Source organism: Sinocyclocheilus anshuiensis, unplaced genomic scaffold, assembly GCF_001515605.1.
Source record: "Sinocyclocheilus anshuiensis isolate Anshui unplaced genomic scaffold, SAMN03320099.WGS_v1.1 scaffold99, whole genome shotgun sequence".
NCBI classification, from domain to species: domain Eukaryota; kingdom Metazoa; phylum Chordata; class Actinopteri; order Cypriniformes; family Cyprinidae; genus Sinocyclocheilus; species Sinocyclocheilus anshuiensis.
In genome coordinates this window covers 273,175-289,593 of record NW_015552547.1, presented here as the reverse complement: position 1 = coordinate 289,593, position 16,419 = coordinate 273,175, and the positions used below count along the sequence as shown (strand labels likewise).

Here is a 16,419-nt window from a genome sequence, read left to right as displayed (position 1 = left end):
TATTATGTCGTATTGAAAGTAATAGTCGCATGAATGCAGAATGACCTTCATGGCTTCCTCTAGAGCAGGAAGTGCTTCATCTAGGTCTCTCTGAGCATTCTCAGCCATGGCCTTACACTTGATTTCTTCTGCTTCTATTTTCTCACTGTGAGCACCCACCGCCTACACAAAGACACACATTAAAAAACACACCAATCTTAGAAGGTTATAAATATTCCAAGAACGCACACTACCTAACACATACAAAGAAAAACAACAACACACAAATACACACAGACACAGATCATTTTACCAAACACAAACATCAGTATGCAATAACAAAAAAAGAGGATTGCTGAGCAGTATGACGATATTTCTCTTTCAAACATTCCTTCGGTATCTCACTATGGGAATCACCTCAGGCGTGACCAATCCTGGAAGCACCAATTACACCACGTCTGTCAGTTGACAGACCAATCACAACACGACGGAGTCCTGCCTCCCTATATATATCACTACATAACGGTCCCTACCTCATTCTCGTTCTCTTCCCAGTGAAGATCTTTTGGAAGCTAAATTCTCGGTTGCCCCTTTCAGGATTAGCTGCTTAACTGTTCTTAGACGAGCCATCAAAGTACGTCACCGAACACGTTTTTTTCTGAGAGCGGGTGTTTTTCACTATCAAGGTGGAAACTATTGTTAAGAGACAAACGAACGAATTAACGTGTTACGACGAATTCTCTGGTCTGTCTATTTTCTAAGCGACACGTTGTGGTGAGCTTAGCGCTTGATAAAAGAATGGGCACGACTATTAGTTCTGCAAGTGGGGCCACGACAGGGAAAGATGCCTCATGTCCTTGTGCATGCGGAGCAAGTATTTCAGGCAGGGATTCTCATCCCCTACAGTATGTATTGTATGCCTGGGGGTGAGACACACTCAAGCTGCACTCGCGAACCCCGAGTGCTGTCCACACTGTTCCCTTCTCCCGTCAAGGGTTCTGGAGAGAAGAGTGCGGGTGGTGGCCGCTAATAAAGGAGACCCCTCCCTTTCTCCGTCGACCACGTCGACCAAACAGCTGCCTGTATCATGCAGCTGGGGCGAGTTTATTATATCTAAGAGAAACAGCTTTTCGAATGAAAAAAAACAAAAAAACATGGTGGGACTTGATTTTGCCTATTCGGAATTAATTGGATGGTTGTTTTCTAATTACTGTGATCTCATGCAAGTGACAGATGACAGGAATTTATTGGCCAGTCATTGCGCCAATGCACACGTTATCTGAGACAAGACATTGTTGTGGTGGGGAAGTTAATGTGCATGGATAAATAATTTATAATAAACACTGAAATGCATAAAAAAATAAAAGAAATACAATAAGAATTGTCATTTTGGATTTCATGGTGACTTTAAAGTGCTTTGAATAAACCACTGGTGCTGATGGTAATATACTGTAGTTACCATTAGTTTTTGTTTTTGGTGTGAACTCGCCTTAAAATATAAGTATTTCAGGCAGGGATTCTCATCCCCTACAGTATGTATTGTATGCCTGGGGGTGAGACACACTCAAGCAGCACTCGCGAACCCCGAGTGCTGTCCACACTGTTCCCTTCTCCCGTCAAGGGTTCTGGAGAGAAGAGTGCGGGTGGTGGCCGCTAATAAAGGAGACCCCTCCCTTTCTCCGTCGACCACGTCGACCAAACAGCTGCCTGTATCATGCAGCTGGGGCGAGTTTATGGATGAAGTCTCCCCCAAGCTTCCTCCTCTTTTCCCGATCTTGTCAGAGGGAAGAGAGGAGGAGAAGGATGATGACGAAGCGATCGCTCGTCTGTTGGGAGGAGGATGGAGAGGAGGATGATGATGATGACGCGATCCTACCACCGATGCCCTCCCGTCCGGGAAGCGCATTAAGCTAAGGGTCCCCGTCCTCGGCTCAAGTGGAGCTCGACCTGCTCGAAATGTGCAGGAGGGCCGCGGCGAAAATTTCTACTGAATGGCCGTTGCAGCAGGCGGGCCAGGGAACGGAGAGAGACCTATATGACGGCAAGCGACTGCCGTCGCGTACCCCGGCTGTTAAAACAGTTATTCCTGCAGTCCCCCGCAAGCATTTCAGAGATGAAGCGTTTTTGGGACAAACCCTTTTCACACAGGGTTCCTGTAAAGGGGGTTTCCAGACTGGATGTGCACAACATGGAGGAGCTAGGGATGTCAAATCCCCCTCCTGTTGAGCTGTACATCATGCACATCATCTTAACCCTAATTGCAGAGCAGCTTTTTCTTCTGCCTCAGCTTCACTGCCAGGATGTACTGAGCGCTTAACAGCCTCAGTTTTTCAGAAGATCTATCGTTCCTCTGCTCTGGCAGTGAGGGCTCTGAATGCTACCTCTCTCTTCACTGCTTATCAAGCAGAGCTAATGGAGGAGATGGGGAGACAAATGGATGCTGTGTCACCAAACCCAGCTCTCTTTGAAGAGATCTGCGTTATTGCAGATCTCAACCTGAGAACCTCCAGGGGTGCAGTCCAGAGTTGCGGCCGCAGCATGGGCTTGGCAGTGGTTGGCGAGCGAGCTCTCTGGCTGGGACTTTCAGGACTATCTGACAGAGAGAATGTTGATTTCCTGGATACCCCGGTTGAGCCCAAAGCCCTTTTCGGAGCATCAGTCACTGCTATGTGCCAGCGGTGTGATCTGAGGAAGCAGGAGGGTGAGGCTTTCCAAGCTTGCCTCCCCCGAAAACCCATTCCTAAGGCTTCTCCATTAGCACGGCCTTGTTTTGATGCCCCTCTCAGAAGTGGTCAGTCGGCTTTCAGGAGTCCCAAACCTCCTCAGCCTCAGCAGACTGAGGTACAACCTAAGCCAGCACAACCAAGGGGAAAACCTTCCTTTGCAGCAGCTGCGGCTGAACACAGACCCGCAAACCCTCAGGGAGGGAAGAAACGTCAAGCAACCTAACCCGTCCTCATGTTCTGGACGAGGGGACGAGCAACAGCACTCTTGGAGTATCTGTTGTTATCCTCCCTCAAAACGAGTGGTTATTTTCTCCCCCTCCCGCCAAGAGAAGGCGTTGGACTCGGGAACCGTTCAAGGAAATGTCAAAAAGTTCTCTTTTGACCAGTTCAGGGGTGGAGTTGGCACCAGTGCCCCACAAAGACAGTTCACAAGAGAATATGTGTGGTGTGAAAATAAACAAATTCCCTGTGCATCCAGGCAGTGGACCGAGGGCACAGCGTTGTTTGAAAATAAAAACACACACAAAACCACCAGTGTTCGACAGTGTGTTGATGGCAGCCGCAGAAGGGGAGTCAGCTCAAGTTTTAGAGGAAGAAATAGCCTCTTTAATAAGGAAAAGAGCAATTCGAGCTGTGCTGCCGGAGGACAGCCAGCACGGCATTTACTTCCGGTACTTTGTAATTCCCAAGAGAGGGGGAGGTCTCCGTCCCATTCTGGATTTACAGAACCTCAACGAACACCTCAGAAAATACAAGTTCAAAATGCCCACATTCAAAGCGCTGTCACATTTTATTCCCAAGAAAGACTGGTTTACCTCAGTCAATCTGGAAGACGCATATTTCCATAGACATCTACCCGGCACACAGGAAATTCCTCAGGTTTGCCTATCAGGGCACAGCCTACAAGTTTATGACTGTCCCATTCGGGCTCTCATTAGCTCCAAGAACATTTTGCAAATGTATAGAAGCGGCTCTATCACCGCTGAGAACAGCGAATCTCAGAGTGTCAGCTTATTTGGACGATCTACTCCTCTGCACTCCATCACGCCAGCAAGTGGAGACAGACACGAAGATGCTTGTGTCTCATTTGAAGAGCTTAGGTTTCAAGATAAATGAGACAAAAAGCTGCCTGATGCCCACACAGGAGATAGTCTATCTAGGACTCAGACTGAACTCAGATTGGTATCAAGCATTTCTGTCAGAGGAGCGCATCAGGTCAATTTTCAGCTGTCTATCCCTTTTTCAAAAATGGAAAAAAGTCCCATTCAGACTGTGTTTACACCTTCTGGGGCTGATGGCCTCGACAGTCTCGGTTATTCCTTCGGGACTGTTGCGAATGAGAGAGTTTCAGAATTGGACAGCAGCACAACACTTATGTCCAAAATGCCACCTCAACCGCAGAGTGATGGTGTCACCACTTTGCATGTGTGCTCTCCGTTATTGGAGAAACTGCTCGTTCCTCGAATCAGGGATTCCGCTGGGTGCAGTTTCCATGAGGAAGGTAGTAATGACGGATGCGTCGCTTTCAGGTTGTGGTGCAGTGTGCGAGGGCAGAATAGCGAAAGGGAAATGGCCCATATCACTGCAGAGCATGCACAAATTACCTATAACTATTAACAGTGTTTCTAGCTTTGAAACATTTTGTGCAGTTTCTGCAGAACCACCACATTTTGATCACATCAGACAACACGACCACGGTGGCATATATAAATCGTCAAGGAGGCACAAGCTCTCCTCAGCTTCACAGTCTGGCATAGAAACTGATTGTGTGGGGCGGGAAACACTTTCATTCATTACGGGCGACGCACGTCCCGAGAATAATGAATGCGGGGGCGGATCTCCTGTCCAGGGGGAATCCTCGGTACGGAGAGTGGACACTCCTCCCTCAGGTAGTGGGCCAGTTGTGGAAGAGATTCGGCCATGCTGCCGTATATCTCATCACATTGCACGAAAACACTCACTGCCCTCTGTTCTTCTTGCTGGCGAGAGACGATGCGCCTATGGGTGTGGATGCCCTAGCGCACCCGTGGCCAAAAGTACTGCTTTACACTTTTCCTCCGCTAAGTCTGATCGTACCAACTCTAAGAAGTGTAAGGGAGTGCGGTCACTCAGTCATATTATTGCCCCGAACTGGCCGGGGAAATTGCGGCTGACAGAGATAATGCAACTCCTATGCGATCAGCCCTGGCCTCTCCCGCTGCGCAGAGACCTCCTCTCACAAGCGCGCGGGGAGATTTTTCACCCCGCCCGGACAAAGTTGCTCTTTGGGCTTGGCCCGTGAGAGGTTGAAATTAAATACTACTGGGATGCCACCGAGGGTGATCGAGACAATTCAAAATGCGAGGGCTGCCTCGACGCGCTCTGTTTACGATAGGAAATGGAATGTTTTCGAGCAATGGTGCACGCATAAGCACATTGTTCCGTTTCTCTGTTCCGTCGCAGATGTGTTATGTTTTCTGCAAGAACTTTTGGATAAAGGCAGAGCTTTTTCTACCGTTATGGTGTATCTCGCGGCGATTTCTGCGTGTCATGTGGAGATTGACAATAAAACTATGGGTCGACACCTGCTTGTATGCAGGTTTATGAAGGGTGCGCGGCGTTTGAACAGGGTGTCAAAACCACTGATTCCACCGTGGGATCTGGTACACCTTTTGAACCTATAGACAGCAGCGATCTGAAGCTCCTTTCGCTAAAGACCGCATTATTACTAGCTCTTTCATCTGCAAAGCGGGTTAGTGAACTTCATGCTTTGTCAGTTCATAACTCCTGTATGCAGTTCACTATGGATTACTCGCGAGTCTCTCAAAACTAATCCAGCGTCCGTGCCTAAAGTGAGCGAGTCAGCTCTAGCCTATAATCAAGTGGATTTATTGGCTTTTCATCCGCCGCCCTTTTCGTCACCAGAAGAAGAGTGGCTTCATTGTTTGTGCCCTGTCCGTGCGTTGCGTTGCTATGTAAACAGAACGAAAGCACTGCGGCAGAGTAATCAGTTATTTGTTTCATGGGCTGATTCTCATAAGGGTAAACCTATTTCTCGTCAGCGCCTGTCCCACTGGGTAGTGGAAGCTATTATATTGGGTTATAATAGCATGGGTCTCAGTCCTCCAGAGGGGCTGAGGGCTCATAGTACCCGAGGCTTGGCCACCTCGTGGGCCGTGTTTAAGGTCGTTTCAATTCAAGACATTTGTGCGGCGGCGAGCTGGGCATCGCCACACTTTTGTCAGATTTTATAGGCTGGATGTTACAGAGCCGTCGTTGGCTCATTCCGTCTTAAGTGGGTAAAAAAAAAAAACACTCATACAGAGGATGTTTTTATGTTTCACATGTCTCCGTTCTATTCGGTGAATAGTGGTGGGCTTGTGTTTTTATATTATCACACATCACTGAGTTGGTTGACATACCTGCTTCGGACAGCATATCTGCAGAACGGGAGTTGTCTATTTCCCATAGTGAGATACAAGAAGGAAGGTTTGAAAGAGAACTTTAGGTTACTCACGTAATCCCAGTTCTCTGATAACATGAGTGAGGTATCTCACCACACTTCCCTACTTGCAGCTGCACGGGGAAGAGATATGCGGAGAATGAGGTAGGGACCGTTATGCAGTGATATAAATAGGGAGGCGGGACTCCCGCATCACAGTCATGATTGGTCTGTCAACTGACAGACGTGGTGTAATTGGTGCTTCCAGGATTGGTCACGCCTGAGGCGATTCCCATAGTGAGATACCTCACTCATGTTATCAGAGAACCGGGGTTACGTGAGTAACCTAAAGATATCAGCCAATGGCAAAAATGTGTCAACCAGTACCGTTTATAATGCAGTATATTTACACATTTATGATTTACAATAAATAGAAAGCACTATAAATATATACATTCTATTATATATTACTGTATAATACATTAAAAGTCTTTTGTGTTTAAATCTAATGTTACAAAGTTAAACTGTTTGAAAATCTTACTTAAAAAAAAAGATTAAGTCTCTTTTACTACGAAATCCCCTATTAATATATGATGTGCAATATTTAAAACATTTCAAGGTTGGTTTTCCACAAAAATGACTATCACAATGTATAACGTTTAATGTTCCTGTGTTAAAGGGTTAGTTCACCCAAAAATGAAAATTAGACTGTGTTTTACTCACCCTCGAAGCATCCTAGGTGCTTTAAGGTGCAAGCTAATTTTCATTTTTGGGTGAACTAACCCTTTAAGTTGTAATTATTCATACCATAATATAAGAGTTTGGTCATACCTTTCAGCCCTAATAAAGGGCCTCAACATTAGACAGACACACGCACCTTCTGCTGTTCATCTGCCTCTCTCTTCTGCTGCACAATGACAACCAGATATTCCTCACACTGTTTCTGGAACTCAGCCACTTTCTTCTTGGCCTCTTCCAACTCTACAGACATGGCCTCCACCTTACTGCGTGTGTCGTCGATTTTAAACAAGCCATTCCTCAACTTAGACACTTGCTCTCCGAGCTCGCCACGCTTCTCATACAGCAACCTGACAAAAGAGAGAGTTTCAGAATACTCTGTTTTATTTAGAGTTACCATTAACAGACAACAGTAAAATGGAAACAGGAAACTACAACGTCTTTTAAATCTTCATGGCAGCTAAAAAATAAAAAAAACGAACGAACAACAGGAAAGATAAAAGTGTGTTTGATTCCTACTTCTTGTATCCAGAAACCAGCTCCAGGTAGTTGGTGGGTGTGACGTAATTGTGTCTCTTTACTTCTACTTTCATCCTGTGAGAGAACTGGGCCACAGACTGGTGCATGGTCACAAAGATACTGGCAACATTAGTCTGGATCTGTGAAACCACCAGAGAAACGACAAGATGTGGAAGCCTCCGTTTTAAACAAACCTTGCACAAGGTCACAACAGAAGTACTGCATGATAAACCCAAACTAATCCTAAAACAGACTAAAACAAAACTAGGCTTGAACTCCCTCTAAACAACAGAGAGTCTCAATGGAGAACCTCAAATCAAAGTGAGCAAAAAGAAACACGGTTTGTATGACATCTCTCTCAAAGGAAACAAAAAATCCACAAAGAGATGAAGGATGAGAGAGTCAAAGACTCCTGATAAATCTCGACACTTGAGATTCAATTAAACTATGATTCAATAACAGCTACTAAGAGATGAAGTACCTCAAAAACAGGGCTCTGAACCGGTTCAAGGAACAAAAGCAAAAACCAGAAACGAACGAAATTTTGACAGGAACAGAACCAGAAACAGAAACTAAATCAAATTTTATAGTTCCGAACAGAATCGAAAATTTGAAATGGCCATTAACCGGTTAATAACGTTATTTTATCGTTCCATTTAATATTTGAGATTTGCTGCCAACCAATCAGGAATTCAAGTAGTATGGTCTGCAAATGTGATGCTGACGCATCCAACGAGTGAAATGCCCGCGCTCAGCTGTGAACTCATAAGTAGGTTGCAATGGCAATGCACTGGCGTTAGTTTATCCGAGGATAGTGTAAGATGGATTCAACAGATCACATGCACCTGCAGCGCTTCTGTGAACGGAGAAAACAGAATAAAATGATAGGCTTGCATAAAAGGAACATATAGGCATATACACTAAATATATTTAACTTAATCATTGACAGATTAACAAAACTAAAGAAAAAAATGTGCTGAGTTTTGGTTCATTGACGTGATCCAAAGTTTTCGGAAAGGAAAACTAGACAGCAGAAAGTAGTTTTCTTTATTTTACAAAAGCTTTACAGTTTTATTTATTTTACAGTTTATTTTGCAAAAGTTTTGAATGACGTCTTGCTTGTATGACCATATCGCGCCAGCACCTCACACACACACAGACACAACATATTTTTGCGACATTGCAGCCTGTTCATTATCAAAATAAAATACAGAAACGTAAATAAATTAAAGAAACGTATTAAAAGTTACACTGCTCCGTTGTACAATATGTTGCGTTCAGCGTGACCACCGCCTCACTGTGCTGATATAGTCGATGTGAAGGATGATGCTTTACGTTGATGCGAGTGAAGTACAAAACCTAGCCTATAATAAATAATATTTTTGCATCCAGATACGTTGCGAATATGTAAACATTTGGATTTGTGCCGAATGAGAGAGGTAGGCATCGGTTTCACCTTAAATTAATGAATTGAAAATTAATTAATAAATAGTTTTTGGATTGACATTTTTATAGCCTAAACGCATAGCCTTAACGTTAGAGGATTTGTTGTGGAGAGAAACTAATAACTGTGTTTATAATGTTTGTAAACATTTTGCTTTACCGGCATTTTAGCCTACATTATTTCTGAATGGAATAATAAAATGCAACGTGAGCCTAGCCTAGGTTATGTTTTTTTTTACTCTCAAAACGTAATCTTAATCAAGTAGCATTTTTTTTTTTTAAACAATGCAGCAAACATTTTTAATCTTAAAAAATACTTTAATGTCTTTAAAGTGTTAATAGATTTTTTATTTTGTTTAGTAGCCTACATTTGGCCAAAATCTAGAAAAGATGATGCTGTCTTGGATGTGACTAAGTGCAGCGGGTTAAGATACCAGATTATTTTCTCTTTTTCTTTTTGAGTAACGAAAACGTTGTACTTTATTATTATTATTAGCCTATTATAGGCAAAGAAAATTGTTTAAAAAAAATAAAGTTATTAACCGGTATTTCTTCTTCTCGAACCGGTTTCGGAATGGTAGTAATACAGAGGAACACAGGAACAGAAACGTTAAAATATGGATTCTGCTCAGAGTGAACAGATTGAAATATTATTACAATTTAAAATAACTGTTTTCTATTTTAATATATTTTAAAATGTATTTTATACCTGTAATGGAAAAGCTGAATTACTCCAGTCTTCAGTGTCACATGATCCTTCAGAAATCATTCTAATATGCTGATTTGGTTCTCAAGAAACATTTCTTATTATTATCAATGTTGAAAACAGTTCCGTGTTGAAAACCGCTCAGTGTTTTGTGGAAAACTAAAATAATGTAGTCTGACAATGATTTGCACATTTCAACAATGGCCTTGCTAACTGAAAAATTTGCATTAAAATCTACATTCACACCACTACGGGTATAAGTCCAAGATGACGGACAGCACAACAAACAAAAAGCAACTAAATGCACCTTTAAAAACAAACAAAAAATAATTGAAAGTAATGTACTTTCAATGGAAGCCTGCGGGGGGGGCAACTGTTGTACACTTAACCTTGGACTTTTATTGTAAGTACATCTGTTTTTTATTTATTTCTTTTTTAATTGTTTATCAAACTGATATACAGTACATGTCAAAAATCATTTAATAGGGTTGAGTTTAACTTATTTAACCCATAATATACCTTTGTGTATTTGTGTGTAATACATTGACAGCATTTGTAAATCAATCAATGGATCATATTTCTTTTGATGTGTCTCACCTCATCCTCGCTCCCTAAAGAGAGTCCATCCAAAAATCTTTCAGCCACTTCCAATAGAGCATCACGTGGCCATTCAGAGAACCAGTCTATCGTTGTGCAGTTCACAAGGGCTGGGTACTGTCGAATACGGTTCCTTAACAAATACACACACACAAGCAAACATACCCATTAACCCTCTATTATATAGACAGTTCAAGATGGTTTGCATTGATTTGTCACAAACACTAATATCACCCACCGGTCCAATCATGCTTATTAAAGTCAGCCCACTGCTAGACCAATCACAGTGAGTGCTTAGATGATTCGGGCTGTCATATTTAATGAGTCAAGGCCCTACGGGTCACATTACGCACAACCGCCTCCTTCATGTGACGGCAGATGCAAATGAGTGATTAACAAGAACATTTCCCATGCATGGTTCTATAGTGCTGCAAGTGTGGCATAATTACAAAGCAAGAATGATTTTGCCAGTGAGTCTGGGGGCCAGTGAGCAATGTACTGCGTCTACTTATCGCCGTCTCTCATTTAACCTAATATTTACCTGTATTATAGCCCTTCCTTGTTATTTTCATTGTCATATTTTATCATTATTGATTTGGCACACTATAACTATGGACTGCAGCTAAGCAGCTACTGCTTTGGCAATACAAATGCACTGTTGTTCGTCATGCCAATAAAGCCCCTGAAGCTGAAATGGACTGAGACACAGCAAGCTAAAGATGGAAAAGTAAACAGAAAGAGAGATAGGCGAAGCCAGATTTACTACACAGTTTATGAAGACACTTGTGAGTTTACGACAGCACACGGTAAAGAGACTGTAGATGGAGGACAGAACTTTGTCTTCCTGATGTGTGTGAAATGACAGTGGCAGAGAGGTTTACTCCCATCGTTTCCTCTAATTTCACACAGTTGTATCTCGCATCCACTTTGAACTCGCACACTGAGTCATCGGTTGATTCATAAGCAGCTATACTGTGCGCGAGTCTGTTCGGTTAAACCGTATATTGCCGTTCACTGTGAATCAAGCCTACAGAGAGAGATCTTAAGCCATAAGAAGCCACAGGATGGATCTCAATGTTAGCATGGTAATCAAGGCTGACTCACTATTTGAGCACATTAGATTATAAGCAGTAGACATGCATGTGTGCTGTATTACAGTCAGCTATTGAATCCACGCACATGGGATTTTGTGGAGACTGAATGCTGAAGTGGTGGCGGGTTACAATCATGCCTTTACATGTGATATCCATAGTATGTACAGTAATTAGCACAGTACAGGTGCATCTCAATAAATTAGAATGTCGTGGAAAAGCCACCATTTAAATTTTTATATTTAAAAAAACGAATTGAAGTAGAAATATTATTATGTAATTGTAACTTTATTATTTTAAACTTCATTGTGTCATTTTAACAGTTATATGCCATAGCTTACAAATCAGTCAATTTTAACCTTCAATATTATAGTAATGTAGTACCAAATGAATTACAGCATTCGTTGAGAGATTTTTTTTCCTTGAGAAAATTTGCCAAGTACTGTACCTGATATATATAAAAAATGATTGATATTGAATCGGTAATCGAATCGAAAGCTTGTGAATGAGAATCGAATCGAATCATGAAATTTGTCAAAACCCAGCCCTACTCCTTTATGTTCATTATTAATACTAATTGCCACATTGCTCATTACAAGTTCTTAAATTAATCTTTATTGATACTTTTAAATGTATTATTTGCTACATTTATGCTTATGTTATGTTTTACATATTTCATTTATTTTAATAATTAGGCATGTGCTCAGCTACTGTTTTTCTTACTGTTAATATTATTTATTATTATTACTATTATTGCAATCATATTGAATATCATATTGAAAAACAGTAGCTGATCACATGCCTAATAAATAAAATTGTTAAATTAATTCAGTATTACTACACATAAATAATAATACAAAATAATAATAATAATAATTGTATTATTATTTAAATTATAAAATTGAATCAATAAAGAAATGAATTACTATTGAAATAATACAACTGTACTGTAAAATAAAATAGTAGTAGAATTTATTATTAACATTAATAACAATAATTGTATTATTTAAATTATACAAATGAAATCAATAAAGATAAAAATTACTATTGCAATAATACAATTATACTGTAAAATAAAGTATTATTTTTATTAATAATAATAATAATAATAATTTGATTTTACAGTAAAATTACGCAGCAATTTATTACATTGGATTTATGCAACTCTTGTGGATCATACAGAAAATTCACAACCCAGTATAATTTAATTGAAAATGTTTTCAATTTATAAGTGATATAAATTTTTTATTCCATTTGCACTGTTGTTTGCTCCATTTCTTATTGTATGAGGCTTTGCTGCAAATGCTTAGCAATATCAATGCAGTTTTTTGTCATGCAAATAAAACACGCTAAAACAAAATTGCACCTGAATGGATCTCCTACAGGGCTCATGCACAGCACAATGTGCAGGTTGTTTCTGACGCGCTCTATCAGGTAGTTAAACATGGCGTCTGATGTCTCCAGGATATTGTCCTTCCTGGCTGAGTCTGACAGAGCATTGTGAATCTACACAAACAAAACATGTTAAAAATCTGCTCTCATTGTCACTTAGAAGACTAACCCTAACAGTCACATGCATTAAAAATGTATACAAACACACACACCTCATCGAGCTCGTCTGCTTTATAGAGATTGGGCACCTCCCCTGAGCTCAGAATGTTGTTAATGTCTTCAAGAAAGGACTCGTCCACGATCTGTGTGTCATTAAACAGGAACACAGTGGGCTTGTTTTCCACTCCTGTCAGCCGATAGAGCTTTTTAATATCTGTATGGGGAGAAGAAATATGTCAAATATTCCATTGAGGCCGTATTAAACTGTGTTGTGAAGGCTGCAATGTGCATAACAGAATAGATCCTTTGGTCCTGAGCGCTAGGGCAGGAGGCGTTATTCCTCAGCATTTGGAAACATTTACTACAACAGGCCACAGGACAAAATATCAAAGCCTTTGGTATATATCAAAAGAGCTTTATATTTGAGATCTGAAATTGAAAATATAACTCAGCCAACTGCCTTACATTACTTGGTCTTGAAATACAATTTAACATGCCTGAATGTTAATATAACCCTTTAAACTACTGGGAAAATGGCTTTAGATGCTGGTTTACTGGCGTCCCAACCAGGCTACTTAATTAACTTTGCCTTGGTCAAGTAGCTGGACTGAGAGAAGACATGAACTACATGAAGTAGCTCATGAGATGTTTTGAGAGGCTTGTTATCTGTTGTTGGTGCTTGCAATGCCAATGTCACGGTTCGACTCCCAGGAATGACAGTGACACATCATGATAATATGTACACCTTCAATGTACTGTGAGTCGCTTTGGATAAAATCAACTGCCACATGAGTAAATGTAAGTTATAAATTGCGTTCAGAACTCACCCTCTCTGAACTCTTGTTTGCGGTACTGTTTGGTGACCTCCACCTGGAAGACCATAAACTTACAGATGTAGGCGGCAAGTCTGGTTAAACTCTGTCTGCCTGAGCCACCGATACCGACCAACAACATGTTCCCCCGGAGCTGACTGATCACACGTACCAAACGTGTTACTGAGGGGGCAGAAAGAGGGTGCTGTTTCCATCATAAGAATCATAAAAGTTCATTTACTTGCATGAATCATGTGTGTCATTTGGTCAATGCAACATTTACAAACACAAAGGATAACACATTAAAATGTCAATGCATACAAATACACAGGCACACATCATTGCTGCAGGAGGCCAAACAAACAACCGATCACAAAGGAAACTAATTGGCACAAAACCATAATTAGTTATGAACACATAGGCATATAAACATACACGTTATGCTTGCTAATTTCGTAATCAATCAGCTATGCGCAGCGGCATGTCATTGAACTGAGTGTTTGTGACGTGCGAGACGCATTCACCGAGCTGAATGTGAGATCACTTTAATATCACAGTGCGGCGTGTGCATGACAGGATTCATATAAACCATTCTTATATGCACCTTTGACAGTAAATGCCTGCATGCAAGTGAGAGACATATAGGCTGGGGAACCGGCCGCCTAATTATTCTCCCTGCTGAGGGGTTTGTAATGTGATTGCGTTCTTCTTTGTGGGAATGAAAAGGGTAATTATTCATGCTTGTGGGGGATCTGAGGGCTGAAGTGCATGTGATTTTGAAGAAAGTTATATTTGTGCGAGCACTGTATGAGAACTGAGGAGATTGGTCACTGAATTATGGGACTCGAGAGTGCGCACTGAATCATGGGTATTGCCATATGCATGTAAGCAAATGATGAGAGCTGTAATATAACTGTACCATGAATACCGATGGCTCCAAAAGAACAGAACTAGTGGAATTTGTTTTTTATATGATATCATAATTCAATGGCACCTTGATATAGTCACCCAGAAGCAACTTCGCTCAAATGCACAATGGTGATAGTTCATGGAGTTCCCATTGTGGGCTCACACTTGCAACATTTTGGCCTAGATCTTTAACCACTATGCTAAACTACTCCATTCTCTCTGACTGTGCTCTTACCATGTTCTATAGCATCTCTAAAGAGTACCAGACTCATAGGCACCACACCAGGCGTGAGGTTATAATCCTCTAGCTCGTTCTCCATATGAACCTTAAGAGCTTTAAAGTCCAACAGGTCCTCATACACATGTGGCTCCCTCAGGAAGTCACCTACAATAAAAACACACATACAAACTGTAATTAGGGCTAGGAGTGGCCAGTGACACAAATTAGCAGTGTGTGTGTATGTGTGTGTACCAAACAGAGGAGGCTGTTTGTTGGGGCAAATTGTGTGGTAGGGGACATCGAAATAAGAAGCCAGTTTTTCTGACAGAAGTCCCACAAAAGTCTCCATGTCTGCATGATCCACCAGTCGATCAGAGAAGACCCTGAAACATACACAAAACTTTACTGGTTTCTTCCTCTAACACAAGTATCTGTATGTGCAGATCTGTGCCTGTTTGTACCTGAAGCACTCATGAATCCAGAGGCGGGTGATGCTCTGTTTGGTGTCATGGAAGTCTTTGTGTGCTCGCAATAAACCCTGGAACACCTGCATTGGAGGACATATTGCACATGGACAAAGCCTTCAGTCTAATTTATTGTTAGGTATAAAAAATAGTGTATTTCTTTTGAGCTTGATCAGACAAAAAAAAAAAATCTAAGTGTCCTTGCAGTCTCAGGTGCTTTCAAAGTGTGTTCTGAAAAGGTGTTATTTTGTACGACCATGTACGTGTCTTTGATTAAATGTAAGAGACAGTCTTTTTCGGTCAGTCACTCTTTTCCTCAAACCCATCTGAATCTTAGGCATGCGGTCTTGAAGTGGCAAAGTGGACTGATGTGTTTTGTTTCATCTTTCTGGAATCAATCGGTCTGAATTGAAGTGATATTACGCTCAGACTGGGTGTACCTAAACCACATTTTGCTCCTTTTCCAGATGAGAGACAATCACACATGACACATGATGTTAAGTACCTTGGAGATGTCTCTGAGGTTGAAGAGATAATGTATTTTTGCGGGCGTGGGTAAGAAGCGGGCGGTAATGGCGTGGTAGAGCTCCAGGGTGGCCTGAGTCAGAACCCCCCCGATGGGCTTCACCTCCTCCTCAAACTCCTGCAGCTTCTGACTGATCATGGTGCCATAGATACGCTTTATCTGAGACTCCTGGAGAGAATAGAAGAGGAGAGGGAATTACAGGGGCGGATAAAACAGGAGATAAATAGAGCAGATAAGACAAACAAGGAAAAGTGATTGGTGAATTTGATGCACAGAAACATATTAATCCACCATCTGAGAAAAGAGAGTGCTTCGCTTATGAGGTTTAGACATTACTGCATATATCACTGCAGCAGGTTCAAATGGGTGGCGGGCAAGATTTTCAGCGAATGACTCAAATTTTAGTCTGTTCTTTGCACACAGCTATCATATGACTTCACAAGACTTGGAATATAGCACAAGATATTTGGACCCCTTTTATGGTGCTTTTATGATGCAGTGCTTTTATGTGCTTTTTGGAGCTTGACAGTCACAATCATCCATCCTCTCATCCCTCATGCATCTCATCCCTTTTGTTTTCTACAGAAGAAAGAAAGAACTATATACGGGTTAGTAAATGATGACAGGTTTTTCATTTTGGGGTGAATATACTGCTTCAAGTAAAACAGTATCCCTTTTATATATTTATTTATATATATATATATATATATATCAAAA

At 41.3% G+C, this 16,419-nt stretch overlaps 1 protein-coding gene across 1 annotated transcript in view; it reads right to left on the bottom strand.

Moving 5' to 3' along the window:
* The window catches only part of dnah2 (dynein, axonemal, heavy chain 2), a 163,408-nt gene that overhangs the window by 23,098 nt on the left and 123,891 nt on the right, over positions 1–16,419 (bottom strand). The window contains exons 52-62 of the mRNA XM_016454789.1: positions 15,682–15,870; positions 15,174–15,259; positions 14,965–15,095; positions 14,728–14,877; positions 13,599–13,766; positions 12,825–12,985; positions 12,587–12,726; positions 10,130–10,262; positions 7,384–7,523; positions 7,004–7,214; positions 46–162 (exon numbers count right to left, since the gene is read on the bottom strand). Coding sequence (XP_016310275.1) covers positions 46–162; positions 7,004–7,214; positions 7,384–7,523; positions 10,130–10,262; positions 12,587–12,726; positions 12,825–12,985; positions 13,599–13,766; positions 14,728–14,877; positions 14,965–15,095; positions 15,174–15,259; positions 15,682–15,870 — 1,626 coding nt within the window. The remainder of the gene's footprint in view (positions 1–45; positions 163–7,003; positions 7,215–7,383; positions 7,524–10,129; positions 10,263–12,586; positions 12,727–12,824; positions 12,986–13,598; positions 13,767–14,727; positions 14,878–14,964; positions 15,096–15,173; positions 15,260–15,681; positions 15,871–16,419) is intronic.